The sequence below is a fragment of the Rousettus aegyptiacus genome, unplaced genomic scaffold, assembly GCF_014176215.1.
Source record: "Rousettus aegyptiacus isolate mRouAeg1 unplaced genomic scaffold, mRouAeg1.p scaffold_m13_p_13, whole genome shotgun sequence".
In the NCBI taxonomy this organism is placed as follows: Eukaryota; Metazoa; Chordata; class Mammalia; order Chiroptera; family Pteropodidae; genus Rousettus; species Rousettus aegyptiacus.
The window spans coordinates 64633450-64660348 of record NW_023416288.1 but is presented as its reverse complement, the minus strand read 5'-3'; the positions used below and the strand labels follow the sequence as shown (position 1 = coordinate 64660348).

Sequence of the window (26899 nt, the reverse complement as noted above, 5' to 3'; positions counted from 1 at the left end):
ACTGGAAATGAGTTTTTACTTTCCACTTCCACCATCACATGTCAAGCCCCCAATACTTCTGAATTTATTCAGTAATCTTGTTACTGTCTTTTTTTATTCTTGCACACTGCAATTCATCTGGCTTACCACTGGCAAAAAAAAAAAAGAAAGAAAGAAAGAAAGAAAGAAAGAAAGAAAGAAAGAAAGAAAGAAAGAAAGAAAGAAAGAAAGAAAGAAAGAAAGAAAGAAAGAAAGAAAGAAAGAAAGAAATCTCACAAAACGTCAGTGTATTGAGAACACAGCCATGTTCGGAGAGATTCAAATATATTCACATCTCTATGAAATGAAGTACAAACTTGGCATAAGTTTTACCTCAAAATGGTTGCCAATTATCTGTCTTGCTTTATGTTGTGGGTGACCCTGTAATTTATAGTCTGCACTAAGAAAGACTTTTTTCAGAATAAAAGGAATGCTAGGAAGAACAGGGCAAATCAGGACATATGGTCCCCCAGCTTTCCTTGTGAATAAGCTAAACTCAAAGCAGTTCTTCACTCACAGATCTTACACACAAGGCCCCGATGAAGCCTGCTTTCATCTGTTCCTTTCTACCTTCAAGTCTATTTAATTCCCACCTTCTTCATGGAGACTTTCTTCATCCCTCAAAGGATATGCTCCCTGCCTCCTTCGGCCATCACTGGCACTTCATCTCCATACTATGACTCTCCCTTGTACTGGTCACCTGTGTGCTTTGTTTGGCACCCCGCTACTTGACTCTAATCAACACGGTAGCAAACTCATTGCATTTTCTTAAAAATCAAGCAAAGGTCCTCACACATAGAGAATATTTAATAAATATTTCTGATGAAATGTAATCAGCAGCTGTAAGCTAATACATGTGTCCCTTAAAAATATTTATTTAGTAATGACATTAACTCTAATAAAAGAAAATTCATAAACCTTTTGTGGTGATCAAAGATCTTGAGTCACTATGCCAATTCAAAATCACTCACCCTTTTATGCATCTAAAAGATTTTCTCAAAATACATATTCGATGTCAAAAGTCCCTAATATGAAAATGTGCATTTGTGTTGTCAAAGAAAAGTTTTTCTTGAGACTTTCACTTAAATCTTTCTGTGTGTAATGATTTCTATTTTTATTCTATAGATTTATTTATTAAATAAAATAAAATCTAAGCACTTATTAAATAAAATTAATGCCCTTCATCACTCACTTCCCATGTCCTGATGCTGTTCTATAGAATTAATACATTTAAACAAGTTTTTGTTTTGTTTTGTTTTTGCTGTTCTTTAAATAATACACATATATCTTAAATTAGAAATTTTAGATTGTATCTGTTGACTACTTACAGTAAAAGGTGAATGCTTCAGTAAAAGGTGAATGCTTTACTCCTTCTTAGGTACCTCCTAATTTTTTAAAGTTATATTATTGTTAATTTAACAGTGTTCATAACATTTAATTCAGTAAATAACATGTCTGTGTTTTGTTCCTAAATTCCTTCTGACAATGTAAGACCAATACAAAATCAATTGCTGGATTATTGCTACTAAATGTAATATTCCCTTAAGATTCATCAAAGTAGCATGATTGGACTCACAGAGAAGAAAATTTATGATTATTAAAACTTCACATTTTAAAGGGCAATTAGACACTTGGGCTCTCATACATTCTCTTACAATTCCTTTTTAAATGTCTTCGTTTCTTCTAAGTCATATGTGATTGCTGCTGTTATTCATTTCTTATCAGATATGTTTTTGTTTTTGTTTTGTTGGATTACAGTCAGAATAATTCATACATAAGATATGGAGGCATCAGATTTACTGAGTCACAAACATTTTTAGTCTCACAGTGATTGATAGTTTGGCTGGCTACACAATTGTAAGTTTAAAACACTTTTGCCTTAGAAAGTCTTTGCTCATTGCCTTCTAGAATCCAGGGCTGATTTTTATTCCTCTTTCCCTCCAAAAGATCTTAGAATTTTCTCCTAATTAGTGAAATTTTACTGAAGTGTGTGGCCCTTTCAATTTTAAGAATTGTCTTCTTCAGTCTGTGAATTTTTCTTTTCTTTTCTTTTTTAAACTATTTCTTTTCCTTCTTTTTCTCTGCTTCTTTTTCTCTGACTTTTATTAGATATACATTGGGATCCTGCATCCATGCTCAACAACTTCTATTATTTCCTCATATCTTCCTTTACTCATTTTTCTCCTTTTCTTTTTGGTTCTACTATTTATTTTCCCTGTCAGATCTCTACCTGCTCTTTAACCTTACCCATCCCATGTTTCAGTTCATCTGTACCGCTTTTTATTTTCACATTCCTAATTTTTAATTTCCAAGATCATTTTTCCTACTCTTTGATTGATCTTTTCCGTAGCAACCTGTGTAACTGTCTATGTGTGTATGTTCAATATGCTCTTGATTCTCTCTGGGAATGCTAATTAAAATTGTTTTTAAAAAAATTCTCATATTTTCTGAATTACCTCTGGTTTTGTTTTTTTGTGTGTTTTTTTTTGGGGGGGGGAGGGTCTTTTTAAAATCATGTTACTTGTCTTCTTTAGTTATCATGACTTCCTTGGTTGTTGATGTATAATTGTGATTAAAGGGCTAGGTTTATTGATAAGAATTACTAGTGGGGTTCATTTTCCTGGGACAAGAGGTCAGACTACAGACCTATGTTAAATCAGTGATTGTTTTACCTGATTTGCTTCTTTTAAAGATGTATGGTACAGGCAAGCAATCGACTGGGCATCCACCCTCAGAGAAATTTATTCTAAGAGTTGAGAAATTTATCATATTTCTATCCCGTATAGAAGTTGTATTTCTTATTTCCTACCTGTCCTTGTCTGAGTGAAATAAAATTACTTCAGATTCTGCTCTGTTTCTCTCTCAGTGCCTATGCCCTCACTAGAAGCATCGGATAATTCTACCATCAGGTATTTCCATTTCGTAGAGTAGAATTCTGTCATTTAATCTGTACTCTTTCTGCAGGCAAGGTTAGAGCAGAAAGGAGAAGCGAGGGGCTCAACTGGCCCAGATATTCTGAAATGCAGTTCTTGAAATAATTTTTCTTGTGGTCACTTCAATCCCTGCTTCAGGTCTTCATGTCACCTTTAAGTTTGGAAATTATTGAGGACTTCCACGATAAGAACTGCTTATGTCTCTTGGGCTGTGCTTTCTCACTTTTAATTTCCTCATAAATCAGACCCATCTGACTTTTATTTTTCAGGATTTTCTCAAATTGTTTTAACTAATGTTGGCTCTAAAAATATTATGGTCTCCTCTCTCTCTTTCTCTCCCCCATCCCATCTTGCTTTCCTTCCATTTTTTTCTTTTCCTTTTATTTCTTCCTTTTTCTTTCTTTTTATTTTCATTTCACTGTTACCTTAGAGGGAAGAGATATATATGTTAGTGCCAGCCCATATCTTGAACCAAAAGATAGTGTTTCTTTTTATATATTTCTTTTCATGATGCAAATAAATATGTCATATTTATTTTAAATAGCCTAGAATTTATGCTGATTTTGGTTAAATATTTTCCTACATGTTGGGTTGGGTGGTACTAACCCACATGATACTGAATTTAGAGATTTTAAAAAATTTCCCAACATAAAAATATGTGTATGATTACAGCCAAAAGGAACTATTTGCCTGCAATCTGCTCTTGCTGGCACCCTGTATACTTTGTGACATGTAAGAATCTATTGAATTATAGAAAATACAATTTGAAGTTATATAAAGTAAATTAGTCACTGCATTCTGCTCAATCAAGAGTATGAGGTATCAATAGAGTTTTGCCTATATATAAAAAAAATAGCTATGTGTATGACATTCCCCTAAACATTTCGAAATAAGGACATGGTCACTATCACTAAAAATATGCATGTTTACATTTAATTGAATCTAATATTCTAATAGTTTCAACTATATTAAGAAAGTTAAGCCAATATGATTAGGTATCTTAGCTCTATAACTTAGTTCCAAGGTTGATTAATTGTCTAGTTGATTAAATTGTTGTAATTTGAGAATAGAAGATTTAAAACCTGTAAACTAAATTCCAATTTACAAAAAAAAAAAAAAAAAAGATGAATGTGTAAATGCCACAATCTCTCTACCAACCAAATGTTTCATTTAAGTAGTCCCAAAAAGGAAGGTTTGTTGAACAAATATTTCTTTGTTCTGTCAAATAAGACAAGTGTCCCTCTAAAGAATTACCCTAAATGTATAAGTTGGTAATTTTCTGCAGTGGTAATATGTAACAGAACCAGAAACAAAGTACTAATTCTGGTTAAAGCAGCATTGCCTAGCATAGCTACTGAATATGCGTGCCCTATCCTGTGCCCTATGATCTCATTTCACTTTTGTCTTCTATATCTTCACAAGTACAGTGTTCTGAGTGCATAAATGAGATGGTTTTTCTTTTCCAGTTGTTTTTCCTTTTTTTTTTTTTTATTTGGTTTTTCCTTTCCAGAGTTGGTTGCAACAGTCTGGTATGACCAATCTTACCCAGACACAATCTACCCCAATACCTAAAATAGTTCTATAACTACAGTGGTCCAATGTGACACCTTTAATGAGATCATTTTCAAATGACTGAAACCTGGCAATGAAAGAAAATGTTACACAGTTTACAACAATTACAAGCACACAAGATGGATACTGATAATCATTTCTACTTCCCACCAGTCTAAGGAAACAGAGACAGGTTAGGAGATGGGTGTGGACTGTGAACTACCTCTGGTCCAATCTATTCTGAAAATTACTTTTATTGTTGTCTCGGTTACATTGACACTCTTAGTCCAGTTTCTCAGGCTGTTCCTTTCTTATCTGGACTATTCCTTAAAGCAAGAGTTTTATTTGTTTTCAGAACTACCTCTCACAACTCTTATTAGAGTTATTATTCACTTTTTAAATTTAAACATAAATATTTCAACAACTATTTTGTGATGACACTGAGTTATTCCAGTTTCTGCCGAATGTATGAAGACAGTTATATATTGCCTCAGGAAGAAGTCTCTTTTCTCTTTCTCCTACTGCTACAGGTTCTCATTCCCCTCTTTAACTGCTGGCATCTGTGTGATCTACACCCTCAAAGAAGCCCCTTTGTTTGCAAAAACACTTCCAGTTGGGGTGCTGCACAGACATGGCCTAAATGGCTGGAGAAACTGAGGCAATTATCTGGATAAACTCGAACATATTTGGTCATTAAAAAAATTTTTTTTGAGAACCTGTTCCAGCCTGGTTTAATGCTAAGTGCCAAGAATAAATGGTGAGCAAACCAAATAAGATCCCTACCCTCGTGAAATATAGCTAGGAGTAACAACGGTCCAAGTTTATTAATTACTTCTGATGTGCTAAACTGGTCTCACGTTTCATAGCATCATATAAAACTACCATGAGGTCTCTTATACAATACACCATAATGAGACAAGAGGTTTCTTTTTTTCTTTAAATTTAAGGTTAATCATCTTGTTGCCCTCTCCTCGAGGACATGAACTCAAATCTGCTCTAGTTTGAGAATAGGGCTGAGCACAGATGGCAGGAAATTGCTTAACATCGCTGACATTTTCTCAGCTAGTTTAGCAGAGTCAGGATTTGAACCCAAGTGCTCCCGCTCCAGAGCTCATGTTCTCCCTTACCCACTCGGCCACCGCGGATCCCTACACTTTTCTGCCCTTCAACTAACAGATGCAGTGAAAGAACAAGGGAGGGACGACATCGCAGAAGGATCTAGACTTTTGCACTAGTTCTCCTTTGTTTTGTGTATATTAGATAGAACTAAGGACAACTATAATAATTCCTTTTTTGTATTTCTCCTTAAAAATTTAGCAGCCTTATTTCAGAATGAGTGATGACAAAAATTTTAAATATGTGTACCTGGCCCCTCATTTAAATGAGATAATTTATTTTTCAGAAAAATAAAGTTGTAATGGGTATCACTATAAGATGTATATAAATTTCCTTTATGCCATGGTCTAACTTAAATCATAAAGAAGCATTTATATTATTATAGTATATCACTATTGTACAAGACACTCTATTTAATCATTCAATAGGTATTTATTGAGTGTGTAGTAACATAAAAGGCATGTTAAGAAATGTATTCATTCAGACAGACACTGCTTACCCTCTATGAATTTAAAAAAGATGACATTTAAGGATGATAGGAGGAAAAAACAGGGCGAGAGTAGAGAGAGAAGTCTAAGATGGCTCCCAGGTTTCTAACTTGAGCTACTAAATGAAGGCTGCACTACACATCCAGGGTGTGAAGGAAGAAAGGCTGGTTTGGAACACATTGGGATTTTGACATTTCTGAGTTTTGTTTTCTTTTCCATTTTGAGGATATTTTGTTTTGTTTTCATCCACTGCTCTGATTGAAGTACTGTGCTCATTGGAGCTTGGTAGTGTCATAACCCTTGTCTGATTATCTTGGTTTTATGAGACCAATTACAGATGGGAAAATATGTATTTAAGAGACTTGTGATATCCTAACAGCGCTTAACTATCCCCAAGGATTCTTACACTATTATGTTGATTATATTTTCATCTTTTATCTTTTCGTCAAAATTATGAGAGTTTGTGTCAGACCACGTCCATGCCTTGGAGAGAGTTCGCCTTTCCTTCACACCACTTTTCTATAAGAAATAAAGTTCATTTATATTATTTCTCAGTGGATTGAAGCAGTAGGCGCAAAGCTAATAAATGATGTCATTAAAATCTGTTGGAATAAACATAATTCATTTTGACTTCAAAATCTGGAAAAAAAGAGGAATGTGTGGAAATTAAAAGGTGTTTTGTCATGGAAGTAAGACCTGGAGAGCTATCTGTCTTCATTAATGTTACTAATGTCTCTTTATGATTGGATTTCACTCAGAGGTTTTCTGATACATTTGTGAAAATTATTTAATTAATTTTACTTTTATCCTTCTCTTGTAATTTCAGAGAGACCTGTGTGGTTAGATGAGTTTTCTTCTATAGACATTATTCTAAGAAGCATAATTAAATGCATGCTAGAAGAAATTTTGCTATTCTGTATGATAAATTCTATGTCACTGATGTATAGTTACAAGATGCATAACTCTCAGTTTTACTTTCTCATCTCAGATCTGACTCCTCACCATCTTCTCTTGCCCTTGAGCCTGATCATCTTTTGTATTGAGCTTGGCACCTTGCTAGTGCTGGCAGGAGTCAGGCAGGCAGCATCGGCTGGGAGCCAGACTGGGCTTTACAAGAAAAGCTCAGGGAAGCAGACTGACATGGGCTCAATAATCAGCACAATGCTGGACACAACGCTCAGTAAGGATCTGCTGGATTAATGGATATGTGGGCTGCCCAACCATTGCAAATACTTCAAGCTGATAACAGTGAGGCTAATTGGCTGAGCATTATAAGTAAGAATGGAAGACTGACCAGCTCTTTGGTTCTCTGAAGTCAATAAAACTTATTAAAAATCTTCTTATAGAAATACGAAAGTTTTATTCACTTAATATCTGTCAATAATTTTAGCAATGTGAAAAAATAAACATTCTCAAACATATTGTGTATGGTTTTGAATAATAAAAGACACTTTGACATAGAATAGCAGTATCAAATGTGAAGTGTTAGAATAACACATAAATGTATTATATAAAGTACAAAATCTTAGCTACTTATAATAGTTCTTGATGTAGAGCTGGTCTAAACTCAGCAACTCTAAGACTAAATAATTTCAGGACTATGGTGTTTTGAAAAAAATCTCTAGAATTAGTTTTTCTTATTGATTTCTTTAGTCCACATTCAATCATATCATTAATACAAAATAAATTCCAATTAACATTATTTTATAACTTGCCTTACAATGTGCTTCTCTGACTTACTTTGATTTCACAAAGCTAATAAAGGAAAAGGAATGCGTCTTGCCACATTCTGTCATATCTCTATAGGCATAGATTATCTCCGCATATAAATATATACATTAAAAGCTAGGTTTTCAGAGGATGTACAGCATCTACAGGCTCAGTAGCACTGGGCAGCCTTTATCCCCTGGCATCTTCATGGGTCCGTTTTATCCTAAAACTCTGACTGTCTCCATCAGTGCTCCTCAGAGCACAGCTGCAACTCTGCAGAGTTTTTGTTCTGAGAGACAATGGTTATTTTTTTCAATTACCTTAAAAAAGCTTATTGACATGATGAATGTTTGAACTACAATGATTATATCCAATAGCTTGATGTAAGATCATGATTTTATTTATTCTAAAAATCTAGGCACTAGAAGTCTTAAGAAAAAACATCTTATTAGCATTGCGTTTGCACCTCCTCACACTCTTGGAAGTCACATTATAAAAAGTGAAAGTAGGCTGTAATTTATAAAATGTAAAGGAAGAGAAAAAAAAAGTTAAATGTCAGAACTCAGGAGATTTTGTTTGGTTAAATATTTATTGTCCACAAGGAAGCAAAATAAACTACTTGTGGCCCTCTCCAGATATAACTGTATAAAAAAGGAAGTTTTAGGTTCAAATATAAATACAAATACAAATACTACTTAAGGTGATATTATTAATAATTCACATAATATGGACACTTCCAGACTCTGGAAAACATTATTTTGCCCTAACTAGTTCAACTAACCCTATCTAAAAAACAAACAAACAAACAAAAGACTTTGAGAAACTTATTTTACAGCTCACACATTCTTTCTTAGGTTAAATTTTCAAGTTTCATCCTAATAAAATTCCCATCCTCATATACCAAAATATAATGTTTTCTAGTTATTAGGTTTAGAGTCCCAAACTGTCTTACTTTATCTTCCCGCCATATGCTCAGTTCTATATAAAATATTCATGGGCTTCCATCTGGCCATGCAAGTTGTGAAAGGTCACAGGTCTGGAACCCACAGCAAGTTTGCTCTATTCAGTAACAAGTTTGCTGAAGTACGTTTTTATTCAAACATGGTTGAAGGCCACATTGATCTAGTAAAGGATGAATGCTCATACTAATGAGCTCTCCATGCCCTTATTGAGTACTTCTTCCTCTGAATTAGTTGGGATTTTGAGTCATGCATGACCTCACTTGGAATGTTAGAGACTAGGGAATGTAATTGCCCCAAGGATGTTTGATTTCCTCATGACTTCTGATGATGGAAGATTAAACAATTTTTAAGTCTTCACTCTAAGAGAAGAACTTTTCTCATATACACGTTGAGCTGAGGGGCTACCCATTATAGAAAGATAGTGTTTGCGTTTGCCTTCGCTTTACAAGCTGTCTCGTTTCTATCGTATTACCCAAACCTTGAATTTTGTGGTTCATATTAGTTCTCTGCTTTTCTGTACCTAGAACTGCATACATCCAGTTCAACACACACTCTCTTACACTTATAGATATTCTTTACTTATAGTGTTTTATATGGAAAATGTTAATGGGAGATTTGTAATAGAAGAAAATTATTTGGGGAAATTTGATCTTCACCTTCTAAAAAATTATAAACTGCTTTGTATAACTGCCCATTGCTGTCTTTAATCCCTCACCAACACCTTCCACATATAGAGAAGTCATACAAATGGGGGCTGAGGAGAAATAATAAGATGATTCAGATTGAACTAAGCCACTTCGGTTTCTTTTTGTTATTGTTTTACTATAAACCCTGCTTCCATGACTAAAACTATCATATTCATCAAGGAATTGCTTTAAAACAGAGGCACATTAGAACCAGAAGAAGGGTCATTTGTCATGCATTCGGATATCTCTGGGACAGCTCACCTCTGTGAATCATGTCTGTCCTTTCTCCCTTCCTCTTTTAATTAACATTTGGAAAAGAACAGTTATGTTAATATATAATGGAGCTGGGAAGAGAGATCCAGAAAGTGACGTGAGCTTTGTCAATCTTCGACCTTGCTGAAGAGGATACATTAAAGTTTTTTCAGGGAAAATTGGCCTCAGTCAACACATATTCAAAGCAAAGTGACCTTAAGGGAAGTGTGTGTGTGTGTGTGTGCACGCATGTGCACGTGTGTGTGTGTCTAAATAAGAATAACAGACTGAATCATCTTGAGAGAATATAAGTGAATCAAAAAGAAAGGCAGAAAGCATCCTAAAGAAAAAAAAATCAAACCAGGAAGAGTTGACAAATACATTTCTTGCACTTACCTTTTCTGCTGACTGGGCTGTACCAAAAAAGATGGGAATGAAGGCTAACCAAATGATGCAGGTGGTATACATGGTAAATCCGATAGGTTTGGCTTCGTTGAAAGTCTCTGGAACACCTCTCGTTTTAATGGCATAAACAGTACAAGTGACCATTAAGAGGATACTGTACCCCAGGGAACAAATGAGTGAGAGGTCAGAAATGTCACACTTGAGCACTCCCCTGGCATTCTCCGGGTCTAGAGTCCGCTGTTCTCCATAGTCAATGATGATGTGTGGAGGGTCCACAACAAACCAGACACACACTCCCAGCAGCTGGATGGAGATGAGGCTGAAGGTGATCACCAGCTGGGATGCCGGGCTAATAAACTTGGGTGCCGTGACGGATTTCTTCCCCTGCTCAAATATTCGGTGGATTCGGTTTGTTTTGGTGAGAAGAGCTGCATAACTGAAACACATGCCTAGGCCCAGGAAGACCCGTCGGAAGGAGCATATGATTGTATCTGGTGCCGCAATCATTAAAAAGGTGATCGAATAACAGAGGAAAATCCCTGTTAGGAGCACATAACTAAGTTCTCGTCCGGAAGCCCTCACAATAGGTGTGTCATTATTGCGGACGAAGGTCACGATCACAAAGGTGGTGGCGATGATGCCCAAAATGGCAACGAACACAGGCACCACAGCCCAGGGAGAATGCCACTCGAGTTTGATGATGGGGATAAGCTGGCAGCCTGTGCGGTTGATGTTTGGTCTCTGATCTAAAGGGCAAAGTTCACAGGAGAACTCATCCACTTGGTAGTTGTAACCTTCACAGCGCTCACAGTGCCAGCAGCAAGGGACTCCCTTGACCATTTTCTTCCTCTCCCCAGGCTTACACGGCAGGCTGCAGACAGACGCGGGTTGAGTGTGTTCTTTATTAGCCCACTGCATGTCTTCCACCTGTGGGTATAAAAAATTAATGAGCCTTCCATTTTTTCCCCATTTATAATATCCTAATCCTAGCCACAGGTTTGTAATAAATCACCGAATGTTGACAGTACAAATACAGTTTACTATAATAACAGCCCAGTTTCTTTCCCTGATATTGACTTCATGAACGTGTTAAATGATTGGGTCCAGTAAATCATTCACATCATCAACTTGATGAGTGTCATTAGTTTCTATTTACCTCCACGATGTTGACCAATCTGACGTTTGAAGAAAGATTTATTGGCCCAAACAGTTTTAAATCTAAAAAAAAAAAAAAAAAAAAAAAAAGCCTATGGAAAGATGTTTTAGAGCTAATCATAAGTATAAACGCCAGAATTCCTGAAACATTGGCTTAGGATGTAAACCTATATATCAGCGGTGATCCAAGTTGTTATATCATATTTGTGGAAATTCAAATCATACTGTGTCAGTTTTGAAAGAGAATAGCAAAACTAGCAATTTTAATCTCTGACATTCTTCATGTATTTATGGTGATAAATATATTGGGTTTGGGGGGGCGTTGTTTTTGCCTTTCTTTAAGCTTGAAATACATTCTTGTCTCAGTCTTGCATTTCCACATTATGAAAAAGATCATGCTGAATAAGATAGCTGGATGAAACTGTTTTCCATTGAACAAGAGTAGTCTTACAGGTGGCTTAAGCAGAGAATTTTAAGTGAGTTCCCCATGCCACCAAGTAACTCTCAGACACCAGTCAAGCATCATACATGTCAGCTTAAGTCAGACTCTACCCACATGGAAATAGCATCAGATCCCACAGGTTCAGGGCTCAGTCCTGCAATACTGTACCCCTCCCCACTGTAGACGTTAGTTGTGAGTCCAAGTTGTAGCCTATGCTTCTGACTAATGGGCTATTGATTGGAGGCTTCAACAATCCTCACCTTGGGTTTGATCAGTTTGTTACAGCAGCTCACAGAATTTGGAGAAATACTTTACTTACTAGATTACTAGTTTATTATAAAAGGATATAACTCAGGCATTGCCAGATAGAAACGATGCAAAGGGGAAGGGCGTAGAGCTTCCATGATCTCTGAGTGTGAAACTCTCCCTCAAACTCCACCTGTTCACCAACCCAGAAGCTCTCTCAACCCTGTCCCGTGGGGTTTTTATGGAGGCTTCATTACGTATTGATTAATGATTCATTAAGTCATTGCCCATTTGTGATTGATTCAACCTTCCGTCCCTCTCCTCTTCCTGAGGTCAGGAGTGGGACTGGAAGCTCTAATCCTCTAATCACATGGTTGGACCCCCCTGGAAACCAGCCCCCCATCCTTAGGTTCCTAGGAGCCTTCCAAAAGTCATCTCGTTAACATAGTGAATGACACCTTTAATGCTCTTACTATAGTCCAAGCATTTTAGGAGCTCTGCAATACAAATGAAGTCAAAAACCACATATATATTTCTTATTAAAAACCACAAAATCACATTTACCTTATTAGATACTCAGTAATTTTAGCAGAATGCTAATAGGACAAAAATTGAAATTATGGATCACAGGAAAAAACATAAAAAACAGCTACTATAAAAGGTAAGCTCTATGAAGGGAGTAATTCTTTTCACTGACATGAACAAACAGTGATTGACATACAATTTACTCCCAAATATTTACTGAATTTGTGAGGAAGGATGGGGAGTTCTCTTAGCAGAGACCTAGGGAATAAGGAGCCAACTTGAAAATACTGGGATCTGGGAATAGAAGGTTCCCCAAAGATGCACAGAAATAGGAACTGAAGGAATGTTTTAAAAAAACAAAACAAAACAACAACAAAATAGCTTATTTTCACAAGACCCGTTCTATTAACAATCCCAATGAGTAATCACTATACTCTCTTGGCAGGCTCACTCTAAGGCAGCCCCCAATAACCTCACCTCCTGGAGTTCCTGCACTTACACTGTCATCTCCTACCTTGAGTAGAGCTGATTAATGTAAACAATAGTATTCTGGAAATGCTTATATGTGATATCCGAGGCTAGACCATAAAAGACATTTTGGTTTCTGCCTTGCTCTCTCTTGGATCACTCACTCCACGAGAACTCTCGAACAGCCCTATGGAAAGGATCTGAGGCCTCCTGCCAACAACCAGCACCAACCTGCCATGTAAGGGAGGAAGCCACCTAGAAAGTAGATTGTCTGACCCCATTCAAGCCTTCAGATGATGTGGCCCCAGCTGTCACCTTGACTGCAACTTCATGTGAGACTCTGAGCCAGAACAACCCAGCTAAACTGCTCCTGAATTTCTGATCTATGGAAACTGTGTGAGATTAAATAAACAAACAAAAAAAGTTTCATTGTTTTAAGCTGCTAAATTTTGAAGTTATTTGTTATGCAGCAATAGAAAGCAAATAGAGTTAACGTTAAGTTCACCCACTCTATGACCACCACCAGTGCAGTAATCTATTGAGAGTCTTCTGAGAAGGCACACCCAGTGACAGCCATCGTATACGCCCCCCCAAAAAAGTGTCTAGATTCGACGGTATCTTTTCACTACTTTTAAGGTTGCCTCTTCTTTGAGAACTATGTAACTGAGGTTGTTCTCATGAGCAGATCTAAAAGAATGTTCTCCTTTTTTGAACATGAAGTCATTGCTTAAGGGCAGAGAATTATAGTCCCCAAACTCAATACTTGCAGCAGGCTGTCAAATCTCCCCAAAGTAGAATTCATATATGTTTAATTTCAAACATCCTCTCTTGGAAAAGTAGATGCTATTTCATGTGTTAGAAAAGTACTCAAGACTATTAGCTCTACCCTGTCTGTTCACCACAAAGGAAAAGCCATCATCCGTAACACTGCTAATTTTCTATTAGGTTTTAATGATTTAAAAAGTTATTTTATTTACTTATAAGATTCAATTAGCAAATAAATTAAATTGGAAGCATATAGTGACTTCTCTCAAAAAATACTGAAAAAAACATAATGCTACACTGAGTGGCTAAAGTATTGATTTTATACCATAATGGACTCATAAGATAATAAAATACTTTTCGTGAAGGTCATGTTTCAAAGGTAATTATTGTAAAACTAAAATTGCATTTTGTTTGGGGCTTGAATAGATTTATAATGTTACTGTAAAGAAAAAGGTAACAGAAATATTTCAGAAATATTAAACTTTAGGTATACTAGAGATGTTAAAGTTCAGCTCGTCTAACCACATGTCTAATTCTTTAATTAATCATACATTTTATTTTCCAGAAGGAAATAAGACTTGTTGACAAAGAAATATAGCTATACCATGTAAGCCTTATTACATAAGATAAATAGTGATTGAAATCTAATATTCAATTTTCCTTTTTCAATTTTCTATGTACTGAACTAAAGGAAAAACATTTTTTATAAATAAAAAATAAAGTTATAAGATAATGGAAAATACCACAATTTTTTAATAGCTGCAAATTTTCTTTAAGTAAAAAACGATATATTCAACTAATACATGTGACTTTTTAATATAATGGAGAAACACTAAGTATGTTTTTGTAAATGTGTTAAATATTTATAACTGCATTTTTATTAAGGAATCTACTTATGTATAACTATACTCTATTTTCATGTCAAAGTTGAAGTCTGGGAACCAATTAATATCTACCTCAAAGAAGGACAAATAGAATGCTTGAATCAGGATCTTCTCAACACTTTAATATTTGAGACAAATAATTTATTTTATACATATTGTTAAAAAGTGATTAAAAGCAATATTACTTCAGAGTAAATTAAACTGTCTAATTTTCACAACTGTCCTCAGAACATAAACAAGGATCATTTAACACTTTTGCAAATTATATCATCTTTCATAATGAGTATAAAAAGAAGCCTTGTTCATGCTTTTAAAAAAGTATTTTAACTTTTTATTATGGGAAATGTCAAATGTGTATAAAAGTAGAGAAAGTACAATGAAGTCCCATGTACCCAGCATCCCTGTCAACATTTATCAATTTATGACTGATCTTGTTTCATCTCTTTCGGTATTATTTTGAAGAAGGCTCCAGACATTATATAATTTATCCATGCATAGGTCGGTTTGTATCTCTGAAAGATAAGTACTCATAATTAAAATTTTAATAATACTTTCAAAATCTCATCAAATATTTAAAATCTACCATCCTAGCCTTTGACCTTACTCCGAAAAGGATGTTTTCTATCTAAAATATGTAGTTTAAGAAATGAATGATTGTTATATAGATAGATCTTCCAGGGACAAAACCATAGCTCATTCCTGTCTTGACAATGTTCACCAACAGTGATTCATTCTATAGGCTCCAATCCAATACATTTAATAGGATATAAGCCATTAACTGATTTCTGCTGTTATTACTGCAGACACATATATACCAACAACCACAAAACAAAAACTTTCTGAATACGCTTAAATTTTTTAATCTTTATTTTTTCCAGACCAATCAAACTATGTAATGCTTCACAAATTCTTTCAATGGATATTATTTTTATATAAAAATTCTCTTCTACGTAGCTTTAATAACTCCTGAAAAAAGGACTATAAGACTGCTTCCCAATTAAAGGCTCCATTACATTACTCACTTCCAGTATTCTTTAAAAATTCTCATTCAATATAATACCTTATTACAGTGTTTTCCCCACATATTAATGTGATTCATTCATGTGATTTTTATACATGTGGGAAAAATTTTAAATATAATACTTACAAATAATTGACATCTATTCATACCATTCTTAAATAGTTCTTTTCATCTTGCTCTATAAATAAGCATAGTGTTAATAACCATTCTGGTGACTAGTTTGCCACCCCAGTATTCAAAACCCAGCTCTTCATCTAACTTATGTAATGGCACATTATATATGCAAACATTGACAGGGAAACTGGGTATTTTTTTTGTAAAGCTTTACCCATCACTTTCCATATGATCAATAAGCTTAACTAGTGCACTTAATTAACATGAGTATTTAAAATGTCCAAATTTGGTATCATGTTTTGTGAATCATCTGATTCACATGTGATTGAGTACATATTGCAGTTAATTTGATAATGCAACTCAAAATAAAGTTTCTCAATAAATGTAATCATATATAAATATATTTATATGAGAATATTCATATGTGAGTATATGTTGTTTCCTTAATATTCATCCATTTTCCTTGGGTCATACACAACTTTCTATTCCTATTAAGAGCAGTAAACAGGTTTAATGTCATTTGAAAATCTACTGTGTATGAGATAATCGCAGATCGAAGCCCTGGTTTGATGTGTTATTACAGATCTGTCTAACCCTTAAAAATGCAAAGATTTATTTTATTTAAAAATACAATTGAGTGAAATTAAGAAAATCTCATTTTCAATAACATCAAAAAGATAAAATACCTAGGAATAAACTTAACAAGTGAAGTGCAAACATCGTTTTCACTAAAAACTACAAAATATCGTTTAAAAAATTAAAGAAGACAAATAAATAACAAGAAATCTAGTGTTCATGAATCAGAAGATTTAATATTGCTAAAATGAAAATACTCCCTAAATTGATTGTCAGATTCAACATAATCCCTATGAAAATCTCATCTACCTTCCTTGCTGATCTTAAAATTCATATGGAAATGTAAGAAATGTAATCTAAAAAAAATAAAGAACAAAACTAGAAGATTCACACTTTCTGGTTTTTAAAACTTTCAACAAAACTACCATAATCAAGAGAGCAAGATACTGGCAAAACATTGATGAATCAGTGAAATAAAATTGAGAGCCCAGTAATAGCCTCTTACATGTATGGTTAATTGATTTTTGACAAGAATGTCAAAAAAATTCAATGGAGAAAAGATGGTCTTTGCAACAAAAGGTGCTGGGACAAGACACGACACTGAAAGAATAAGCAGTAAAATAAATAAATAAATAGGACTTCGTTGATACTGAATACTTTTGTGTTTCAACAGACGCCATTAGTAGAGAGAAAAACCCATGGGGTGAGAAATTTTTTAATTCAGATATGTGATAAGACAAATAATCCAATTAAAAATAAGCAAAAGAATTGAAGAGCTATTTCTCCAAAGAAGATGTATGAATGGCCAATATGCACATGAAAAGATGCCCATCATCATTAGTCATCAAGAAATGCAAATCAAAACCACAGTATCCTCTAGGGTGATTATAATAAAAAAAGAGAGATAATCAAATGTTATTAAAGATGTGGCGAAATTAAAACCTTTTACATTGTTGGTGGCAGTGTAAAATGGTGCAGTTGTTTTAGAAAAGTTTGGCAGTTTCCTGAAAAGTTAAATATAGACTTGCCATTTGATCTAGCAATTCTATACCTAGATAATTTCAATTTCAATTGTGTCTCGCACAAAAATTTGTACATAAATGTTTATAGCAGCATTATTTATAATAGCTAAAAAGCAGAGACAACCGAAATGTCCATGAACTCATGAATAATTAAATAAAATGCGCTCTATCCATATAACCAAATGTTAAAAATAAATAAAAAGTACTAATAGGTGTTATAAATTGGATGAACAATGAAAACATGCTAAATGAAATGTCAGTAACAAAGACCATGTATCGTGTGATTTTATTTTTTTATGAAATGTCCAGAACAGGCGTGTAAATTACCTCAACAAAGCTGACTACTCAAAGGTAATGGCAGTGAACATGGTCTAACATTAGATAGTGGTGTCATTATCACAACTTTGTGAATATACTAAAAACCACTGAATTCTGTACTGTAAAGAGGAAAACTTTATAGCGTGTAAATTACCTCAATAAAGCTGTTATTTTAAAAATAAGGAGACAAAGTTGATACATCAGGAACTATTGGGACATAGTCCTTTAGCTGCTGTATAATAAACATACTATGTGCCCACTCTGTGTAAGGCACAAGGTTCAATGTAAAGATTCAACAGTGACCAAGACATGGTCCCTGGACTTCAGAGAGAGTTTAGATAGGGAAAGAGAGAAGCAAAGGGCCAGTCACATTCATCATGAGACTCCCTAAGAGAGAGGTCAGGAAATGGTGCTGCTAGAAGAGCACACAGCAGGGCCATGAAGCCCAAGCTTCATGGACATGTGAATCACAGCTTAAAGGATGCATAGCGTATGAACCAGGGAAAAGGATCTCAAGAGTACACCAAGCAAAAGAAAAAAGAAATCAATACCCATTATTAAGAAGCCATGACAAACTGGAGAAGCTACAGGTATTAAGAATAAAATGAGTGTAGATTAAAGCACTAGGTGGAGTGGCAAGAGGTAGTTGAGGCGACAAATGAGATGGTAGACCATGAAAGACCTTATAAGCCACTGAGGGGAGCCTGGATGCTATTTTGAAGGTGGTAGTTGGTATCTTCTGAAAGGTTATAATAAGGATAGATATGATGAGTTTTGTGTTTTAGAAGAATCCCTGGGCCTCAGGATAGAGGGAAGACTGGAGGAGCCCAAGACTAGGTATTGGTCAATTACATTGAAGCTGTTGTGAATTTCAGGTGAAAGGTGATGGCCACAGGAGTCTGAGGAATGGCAGTGGGCATGGAGGACTTTGTAAGCAGCCCACATTTTCAGACTTTATTCTCAAGGCCATAGAGAGTGATTAAAAGATTTTAAGCAAACATGTGATATTTATATATATATATAAATATATATTATATATATATATTTTTTTCATATGTTATTTTGAAAATCACTGTGGTGACAAATCAGAGAAGAGGGTGATACAGAAACAAGGATAAAAATTCAAGGAATAGTGCCATAATTCCAAATTAGACAAGAGCCTGTGAGCTATGTTAGAAGTTGTGGTGATGAAGAAGAAGGGATGACCTTAAAGTATCTTAAATTGAACATAAGAATGGAGTGAGGAAAAGAGAGGAACCAGAAAACAGCATCCAGCTTTCTGATTTGAGAGTCGGCTTAGCATCTCACTTATTTCCACCACTTATATCTAGTCAATTTCCAACTACATGGCTATGTATAACCTTGCCCCTGTCTAACCCCAGGTGATGGTTGACTATTATTTATCACCTCCTTGCTCTCCAACTATACACTCACACAGTACACCTTATAGTCTTCTTTGGTGACGCTTTCACAGAATGTAATTATTTGACTTTGTTTTTATTTAAATAAGTAGTTCTTAAAATTTTACATTATGTTCCTCTAAATCCCTGGGCTTTAGTTCTTAGACATTACAATTCAAAAAGCCTAGGAAAAAACATCAAGCTGGAAATTTTAAAAGAAGTCCTTCTTCTTCCAGTGATTCTGATACATGTAATTAGTGAACCATACTTTGCTAAACACCAATTTAAAATTGGTTTTTCTCAGGAGAAAAAGAGCCAAGTCCATTTCTCCATTGTTGCATCCCAGAGCCTAACATAGCAGCTAACCTCTCATAGCCATTAATAAATTTTGTTGAATAAATGAAGGAGAAATGAAAGAACAAGCGAACAGGTGATGATGTTCTTCTCTGAATAGAGGCATGCAAGGGAATGACTGTTTTTGAAAAGTAGATCCTGACTTGGTTCCCTCTGGGACCTGCTGAGCTCAAAGTCCCAGTGAGGCTTCCAAGCCAAGATGTTCTAGAAATGGATGAACACGTGAGATGTGTTCATGAGTCAGGTTTGCCAGAAGTAAAGATTTCAAGGCACAGTCATATGCAAGTTGAGATCATGAATATTTATTAGAGAATTCTCAGCCCACAGAAATGATGGCAAGTGTGAAGGGAAAATGGCGCAAAGGGAGCCCTGGAAAGAGCTAAATGTAAGGAGCAGGCTCAGGAAGATCAGTGAAGGAGGATGAAAAAACGTGGCCAGATGAAAACTAGGGAACGATCAAGTCCAAGGCGCAAGAAACCAAATAGATAATTTTAGGGATGAGTAAGTAATCAGTGATTCCCAAAGACACAGTCAAATTTCACGAGGATAGAATTGGAAAATTGAGAGTTTCTGGTTACATTCTTGAGAGAAAACTTAGCTTCTCTGTGAAGTCTTCTCTGATCTATCCTACGTCAGTCAGGTAGGTATGTTCCTCCCCTTATTTCATTAAGTTTCATTATATATGTTACAATTTTAACTCTTTGGAATTACATTATGAATACTTGTTCATGTGTCTATTTCCCTACCTGACTGAGAGGGTAGTAATCTCAGAGACACATATTTTTACCTATTACCTATACTAAGAACTGGGATTCAGTAGGAATTCAATGTTTGGTAAATAAATAAATTGATTAACAAATAGAATGTGTGGTAAACACATCTATGACTACTCAAAATTTATAAATACTCTTTATTTACTGTTTTGAGTAGGCATTGCTTTAAGCAGTAGGTAGATGTGAGTAGCAAACTTATTCTTTTCTAAATCTGTGTGCTCTCTAGATTATTTCATCCATACCTTCATAGAAATTAATATCGGGGACACTATGCTCCCTGACACATACCTCACAGGGATGTTGGAAAGATCTAACAAGTTAACATTTGTGAATGTGTTTTGTGAACAGAAAATGTAAAAGACAGACAGAAACTCTGCATATACTTTGATTCAGGACTGAGAGGCGGCACTGGAAAGAAGGCAACCATTTTCTAACTATGATTAAATACAGCTTCTTTGTCCAAAAATTATGTCAGCAGCAATAAACAAAAAGCCACCATCTCTGGATTTCATCCAGATCTGCTATTTCTTTCTTTTGTTTTCCACAGCCTCAGCTGTTAATGTCGGTTTCTGGTAATTACCACATGAGATACCCCATCCTTCACCACAGCTCTTTACAGAGAAAGCCATTCAGGCAGGTCCCTTCTGTCTTTGTCTCTGAGGTTGGAGAGGATGACATCTGTGAGTGTGCATGCTGCAGTATGTATTGTGGGATGGTAGTTTCGGGGAAGAGTATAGGAAGTCAGACCTATAATACTTTGAGTAAATGGATTCACTTACCCCAACAGAGTGCATATGCAAATATCCAGGGAGTGTGTGGTATTTGTAGCAATACTATTGAAGCAGAATATTTTTTTTTCTTAATTTTGAACTCGTGATGAAGATTCTAATTTGAATGCTTTTAAGAGTGGTCATTTTAAATCATAAGTCATTGAACTAGAATTCAGCTACTATGTTCATAATTATATTCTAGATGACCAAAATTAGAGTTTCAAATAATTTCCTTAGATAAAATCTTTTTCATTTAGAATTAATTCATCTGTATCTTTACTTTAAAAATGAATGTTTTAACCACTCAGGATATGGCATTTTGGAGCTTTTCTGAATACTACTTAAAGGCACTTATATGTTTAGTTTAAATGTTAGCTAACTCTTAAAATATGACTTAGATGTCATATATGAATAGCCACATTAAATATAGTGTACATTACTTTGTGATTACTAAATATAATTAAGAAAATCCTTCATTGCTAATAATAAGCAGAAGTAAATAATATGAATATCAGCTCAGGGTTAATACTCCACTGGCAATTTTGTAAACTCTTAGAATATTCCTTTTAATTATGTACATGTCTTATTTTTCCTGCACTAAGTTGATTATTAAGGCATGTGGAAATTAAGATAATTCATTATAAAACATTTTGTGATATTTTAAAAAACATAATAGACATTTAGTGCAAAACACTTCTCCATTTTGATCTTAGCCCATATCACTCAAAATATATAGAACTAAATCCATGGAAAGTAACAGGAAGTAAATGCCTGTAGAATGTGAGAAGGCAGACAAAGAGGTTTGGAAAGAATATTTTCAGTGGTAAGAACTTTAAATTGCTAAGCAAACAAACAAAACATATAAAATGATGATGATGATGATGAGGATGATGAGGATGAAGAAGAAGAAGAAGAAGAAGAAGAAGAAGAAGAAGAAGAAGAAGAAGAAGGAGGAGGAGGAGGAGGAGGAGGAGGAGGAGGAGGAGGAGGAGGAGGAGGAGGAGGAGGAGGAGGAGGGAGCTAACACTGTATGTCAGAACTATCCTAAGCAATTAACATTAAATGCTTTTAACAACCCTGCGAGTTAAGCATATCCCCTTGCCACTCTGTTTTGTTTCACTTAGCCCACACTGCACAGTTATTAAATGATGGAAGGGGCCTGAAGCCACACATGCAATCACAGCATTTTATTGCCTCTCTGTAATGGCTCCCTGGGGAATGCATGACACATGATAGACTATTAATTTAAAAAAGAATTGACTATATTAGAAACATCAAAGATAGGGAGCAGAGGAGAAAGGAGACAGAGAAGTATATATAAGGCATTTGAAATAATAATCCAGGTAAAAGGAGTGTGGCCCTCCACGAGAGTAGGAAAATGGCACGTGAGACCAGGGCAGTCAGTTTACTGGGAACAGGAATAAAAAGAGTAAGTCTAAACATGTTCAGAAAGAAGAGTCAAAGTAATTTAGTCATCATTTCTTTAAAAAATGTGTTCACACCGGACCCAGTGCAAACATCCTAGAATAAGACAAACATTTGAGTATGCCACATCCTAGTGATTCCTTTCCTCTACTAATCATTACAGTGGAACATTGTCTCTAGTTAAGATTCTCTGGCTATTTCATTCCTATAAGAACATCATAAAGGTTATTTTATCAATTTAATATGCTTTATTCAAACTAACACTACATGGTACTCTTCTGGCCTGAAAGATATACATAACATAATCCCAAATGAATATAGGCAAAATTTTATATACTTTATCTGAATTAAAAAGAGAAAGCACTTGTTGAAAATTCCATATTGAATTCCTAGGAATTGCATAATTCTATATATTCTACTTGCATAGAAATAGATATGAAACTGCTAAATACTAACACAAAAGGTTCCTGCAGACAGGGAGGAATAGAGCTATCACAATTGGGACATGTCATAAAGACACTTGAGTTCTGAAAAATGGAGAGAACATGATGTTGTTTTTCAGCCCCAAACCTAGAGTCGAAAGACTCATCTCATTGAGTACAGTGTAGAATAGACAGATTAAGAGCGAGTACGCATGGATTCAGCATGAACAAAGTGACGAAGAAGAAAAGAACAGAGAAGAAAGAGAAATTGAATGATAGAATAGGAGACTACAGCTGGCATTTTTGGGGAATGTGTCTCATGAAAACACACTTTAATATTTTTTTTCCAGGATTGTTTGTATCTATACTGCAGTTATCAGAACAAAGTGGTAACTAGAGCTGAGGAAATACAGTGTAAAGACTGTGCTCAGAACGTAACTTGGAAAAACAGCAGATGTAAATACTGAATGGCTGGAACTCGTAGGAAAAGCCTAAATAATATTGACATGCTTATTCTGACACAGACAATATATCAGAACCAAGAAATAAAATAAGAAAAGGAGCTCTATGACGTCGGAAGTGAAATATTTTCAATCAGTCATATCTGGCTAAGGGTTTCCTCAATTTATGAAGTAATTATTTATTCATTTGTTTAAAAATATGAATTGCAGTAACAGTATGATCAATAGGATAGGGACTAAAAATATAAAAATGAATAAAATGATGTTTGCGCATATGAAGAACTCAGCTAATTTAGAAAAGGTTGAAATTCAACATGAAAATTATATTATCAAATATTCAATGTTTATGAAGTTGGGCTACTTTCTTTTTCACTTTCTGGCAGAAGACTAGAGATTTATTCTTTGGCGAAGGTAAAACATAAGGCCTCTTGCATACAGGACACCTGGCACAGTTAGGATTGGGTAGCACATTAAATAGTTGTGATAATGAAAATATGAATATTGAGCTATAAGTTTTCCAGTCCTCTTCCCCTAACCAGCTCACAAAATTCTATTAGCCTAGCTTACATCCTCTAAGCAGAGCATTTGGAGAATTATCTTTGGGAGACTTTTAGCTCCATTGGCCTAAAAGAAAGGATCTAAACATTTTAATATTAGGTGATTTCCCAGTGATATCCAGTCAACAGACGCATTCCATGCACAGAGAGTTTTAAATCAACTTTTTAGTGTACTCTTAAATATGAGTGAAATCTAAGCTTTGCTGGGCATGAAGAAGTTTTCTATCATAAAAATTAGACATTAAATCAAACAAACAGGAATAATGTAATTTAAGTAAATAGAGGCTATGCCTAGAGAGAAAAACATCTAAAATTATTAATAATTTCAGAGATTTTTTTAAAAATGCATGCATAAAACAAAAAGTTTGTTTACAAAGGAATGTTCAGACATCACGAGAGAATTTTTATAAATTAATTATAATAATTATAATAATATACTTATAATTACATAAAATTAGTTATAATTCCAGAAAATAGGATTAAAATTATACTTTTGAATTATAATTTAAGAGATGGAAATCAATAGAATTAGAACATAAAGTAAAGGTAATTTCCCAAAAAAGTAGATCAAAGAGACATACAAAAAGGAATTAGGAGAGAATAAAGGATTAATACAAGAGGTCCAAGACCTAAATTATATGAATTCCAAAAAAATTAAATGGGGGAGTCAGAATTATTAGACAAAAATTTTTCTCAGAAGATAAGGATATGAAATTCTAGATTAAAAGGTCCTACTGAGTGTCCAGCACAATCAATAAAAATATACACACATTGAGGTATAGTCTGTTGAGTTTCCAAATAATGAGGACAAATAGGAGCTCTTGAAGAGTCTGAAGACTGCCCTCCTCCAAAAAAATGTTACAAAGAATGAATGGAGGATCAGGATGGCCCTAGAGCCAGAAAAACAATGAAGTAATGACTTCAAATCTTCAAATTCTAAAATAAGATGCTTTCCTACCTATATTTTGGTAACCTATTGTTAAACTATAACACTGAAATTAAGAAACTTTTATACATGCAAGTTCTCCAAAAAATAGACCTTTCATTTTTAGCCTCAGGAAGCTATCTGTTGATGTGCTATACCTAAACAAGAGAATAAATGAAGGAAGACGAGAAATTGGGTTATAGGAAACAAGAGCTACAACATAAAAGAAATGTGAAGAAAATCCTCAGAATTATGATAATGGGAGGTGCTGAGACGTAAGCTATACCTTACCTTTGGAGACAAACTACTCAAAATTTAAAAAGCTGCAGAGGTGTCTCTAAGAACATAAATAGTATAGCTAACCAGATGTCCTCTGCTGAAAAGTTCGGAAGTAAATTTGTTTTAAATATGTAAAAAGAAAGACAAAGAAAATGCTAAGCAATCAACTGATTCTTTAAATGCTGATTATTAATGAAAGTAACAACAAAAACTTGTCCAGGAAATCAAAAGTAGTCAAAGTGTGTTAGATGTCACACAATGCAAATGTAAGTTATAGTTTATCGACATAGGAGGATGGCAGGACAGGACATTTAAATGTCAGAGAAGCACAGATATTAAAGAAATAATTCTTCATATTCCATAGTGAGAAGTCAATACAAACTAACATAGCGGAAAACTAGGAAGTACAAGGCAAATATAGACGAGTTATTTAAAAATACGAAGTAAAATATATCAAGGAACAATTAGTTAAAGAGTTGAATGTAGTCATTTTTAGTCACTGAAAACAGGGACACATATTTTGGGGGCTGCCATTTTTGGACTGATGGACTTTTAAAAATCGTATGTACAAGTAAATTTAATAAACATTTAAAATAATAATAGGCTAAAATGAAAAGTTAACAAGCCTAATCATAAGAAACAGAGAAGTGCAGGAGAGGTAAAAATAAAATACCAATCGAAAATCCATACAGGAAGCACTAGGGCGAAGAATAGAGTTTGCATAAAATCAAATTATTGATGTAGAGAAGAACTTGTAACTCTCAAACCATTTAGGAAAAAACACAGAAATAGAAATAATGATGGAAAATATGGAAGCAAATAGAAGATAAGGATTATAAAAAAAATTTATAGATAACTAATATTTCTAAAGAAATAACCAAAATAACTGTCATGCAAAAATGTAATCAAAGGTATAAAGAAATAAAACACTTCTCTTCCAAAGAGAAATCTACATGAATAACTAGAAAGGCAAAATTAATGCAAGAAACTGATAAAACATGTTTTTGGTAAAAGGTATAAGATTAGAGAAAACCCAAATACAAATCTTGAGACTAAAAAGTTTATACAGCAAAAAATAAAACTGAAGATAGTCTTAAATATTTTCACTACAACACAGATGAGGAATGCAATGAACTATAATATTTTTAGGAGACATTCTTGTGATCATCTAATTAATAAAAGAGATACTTGTCAAATTTACTTTCAGATTTGAGGACTAGAGGAAAACTTTGTCCAATATACCTTCACTGAGAAAACCTAACATTTAAACAAGGTTTTGTTGGAAAAAAATTTGCTTGAATATGTAATCCAGTCTGCTGAAAATCAAAGCAAATTTGAAAAGTTCAGAAAGGGAAACATGATATAAAAGTCATGACCCTGATCATTACAGTGTATGAGAAATTGACCAAAATATGAGTAAACCTAGTTACAAAACTGATACAACTATCAAAAAATAGTTTAAAAGGATATATAATTTAAACCAAAAATATAAAGTTACAATTATCTGGATCCAAAACCACCAGGTTTCAATGAAAATATAACTTATATGTGCTTTTATCGGCCACAAGGCAAATAATGACAGAAAAAAAAATAGAAAAAATGATAAATTGACAAATTCTAGAGAACAGAGAAAATATATTTAAAAATGGATCATAAAGAAATTTTAATAGATTAAAATCAAACAAAATAACCTGGTTAGACCATGTTTTCTGATGGTGGTTTCTACTAAAGGTCGAAACAAATAAAGTAATGATATAAACGTAGATGCAACCACTTAGAAATTAAACAATAACTCTCTCTAAAACACAAGTCAAAATTGCAATTAGGGTCATTTAGAAGTAAAAGATAATGAGAATACTGCATACAGCATTCTGCA

The 26899-nt window shown here is 34.3% G+C and overlaps 1 protein-coding gene across 6 annotated transcripts in view; it reads right to left on the bottom strand.

The window, feature by feature from the left end:
• Positions 1-26899, bottom strand: part of GRM8 (glutamate metabotropic receptor 8) — a 674240-nt gene that overhangs the window by 63427 nt on the left and 583914 nt on the right. For all 6 annotated transcript variants that reach the window (XM_036230954.1, XM_036230951.1, XM_036230952.1 and 3 more), the window contains one exon: positions 10113-11048. In XM_036230954.1, the coding sequence (XP_036086847.1) occupies positions 10113-11048 (936 nt within the window). The remainder of the gene's footprint in view (positions 1-10112; positions 11049-26899) is intronic.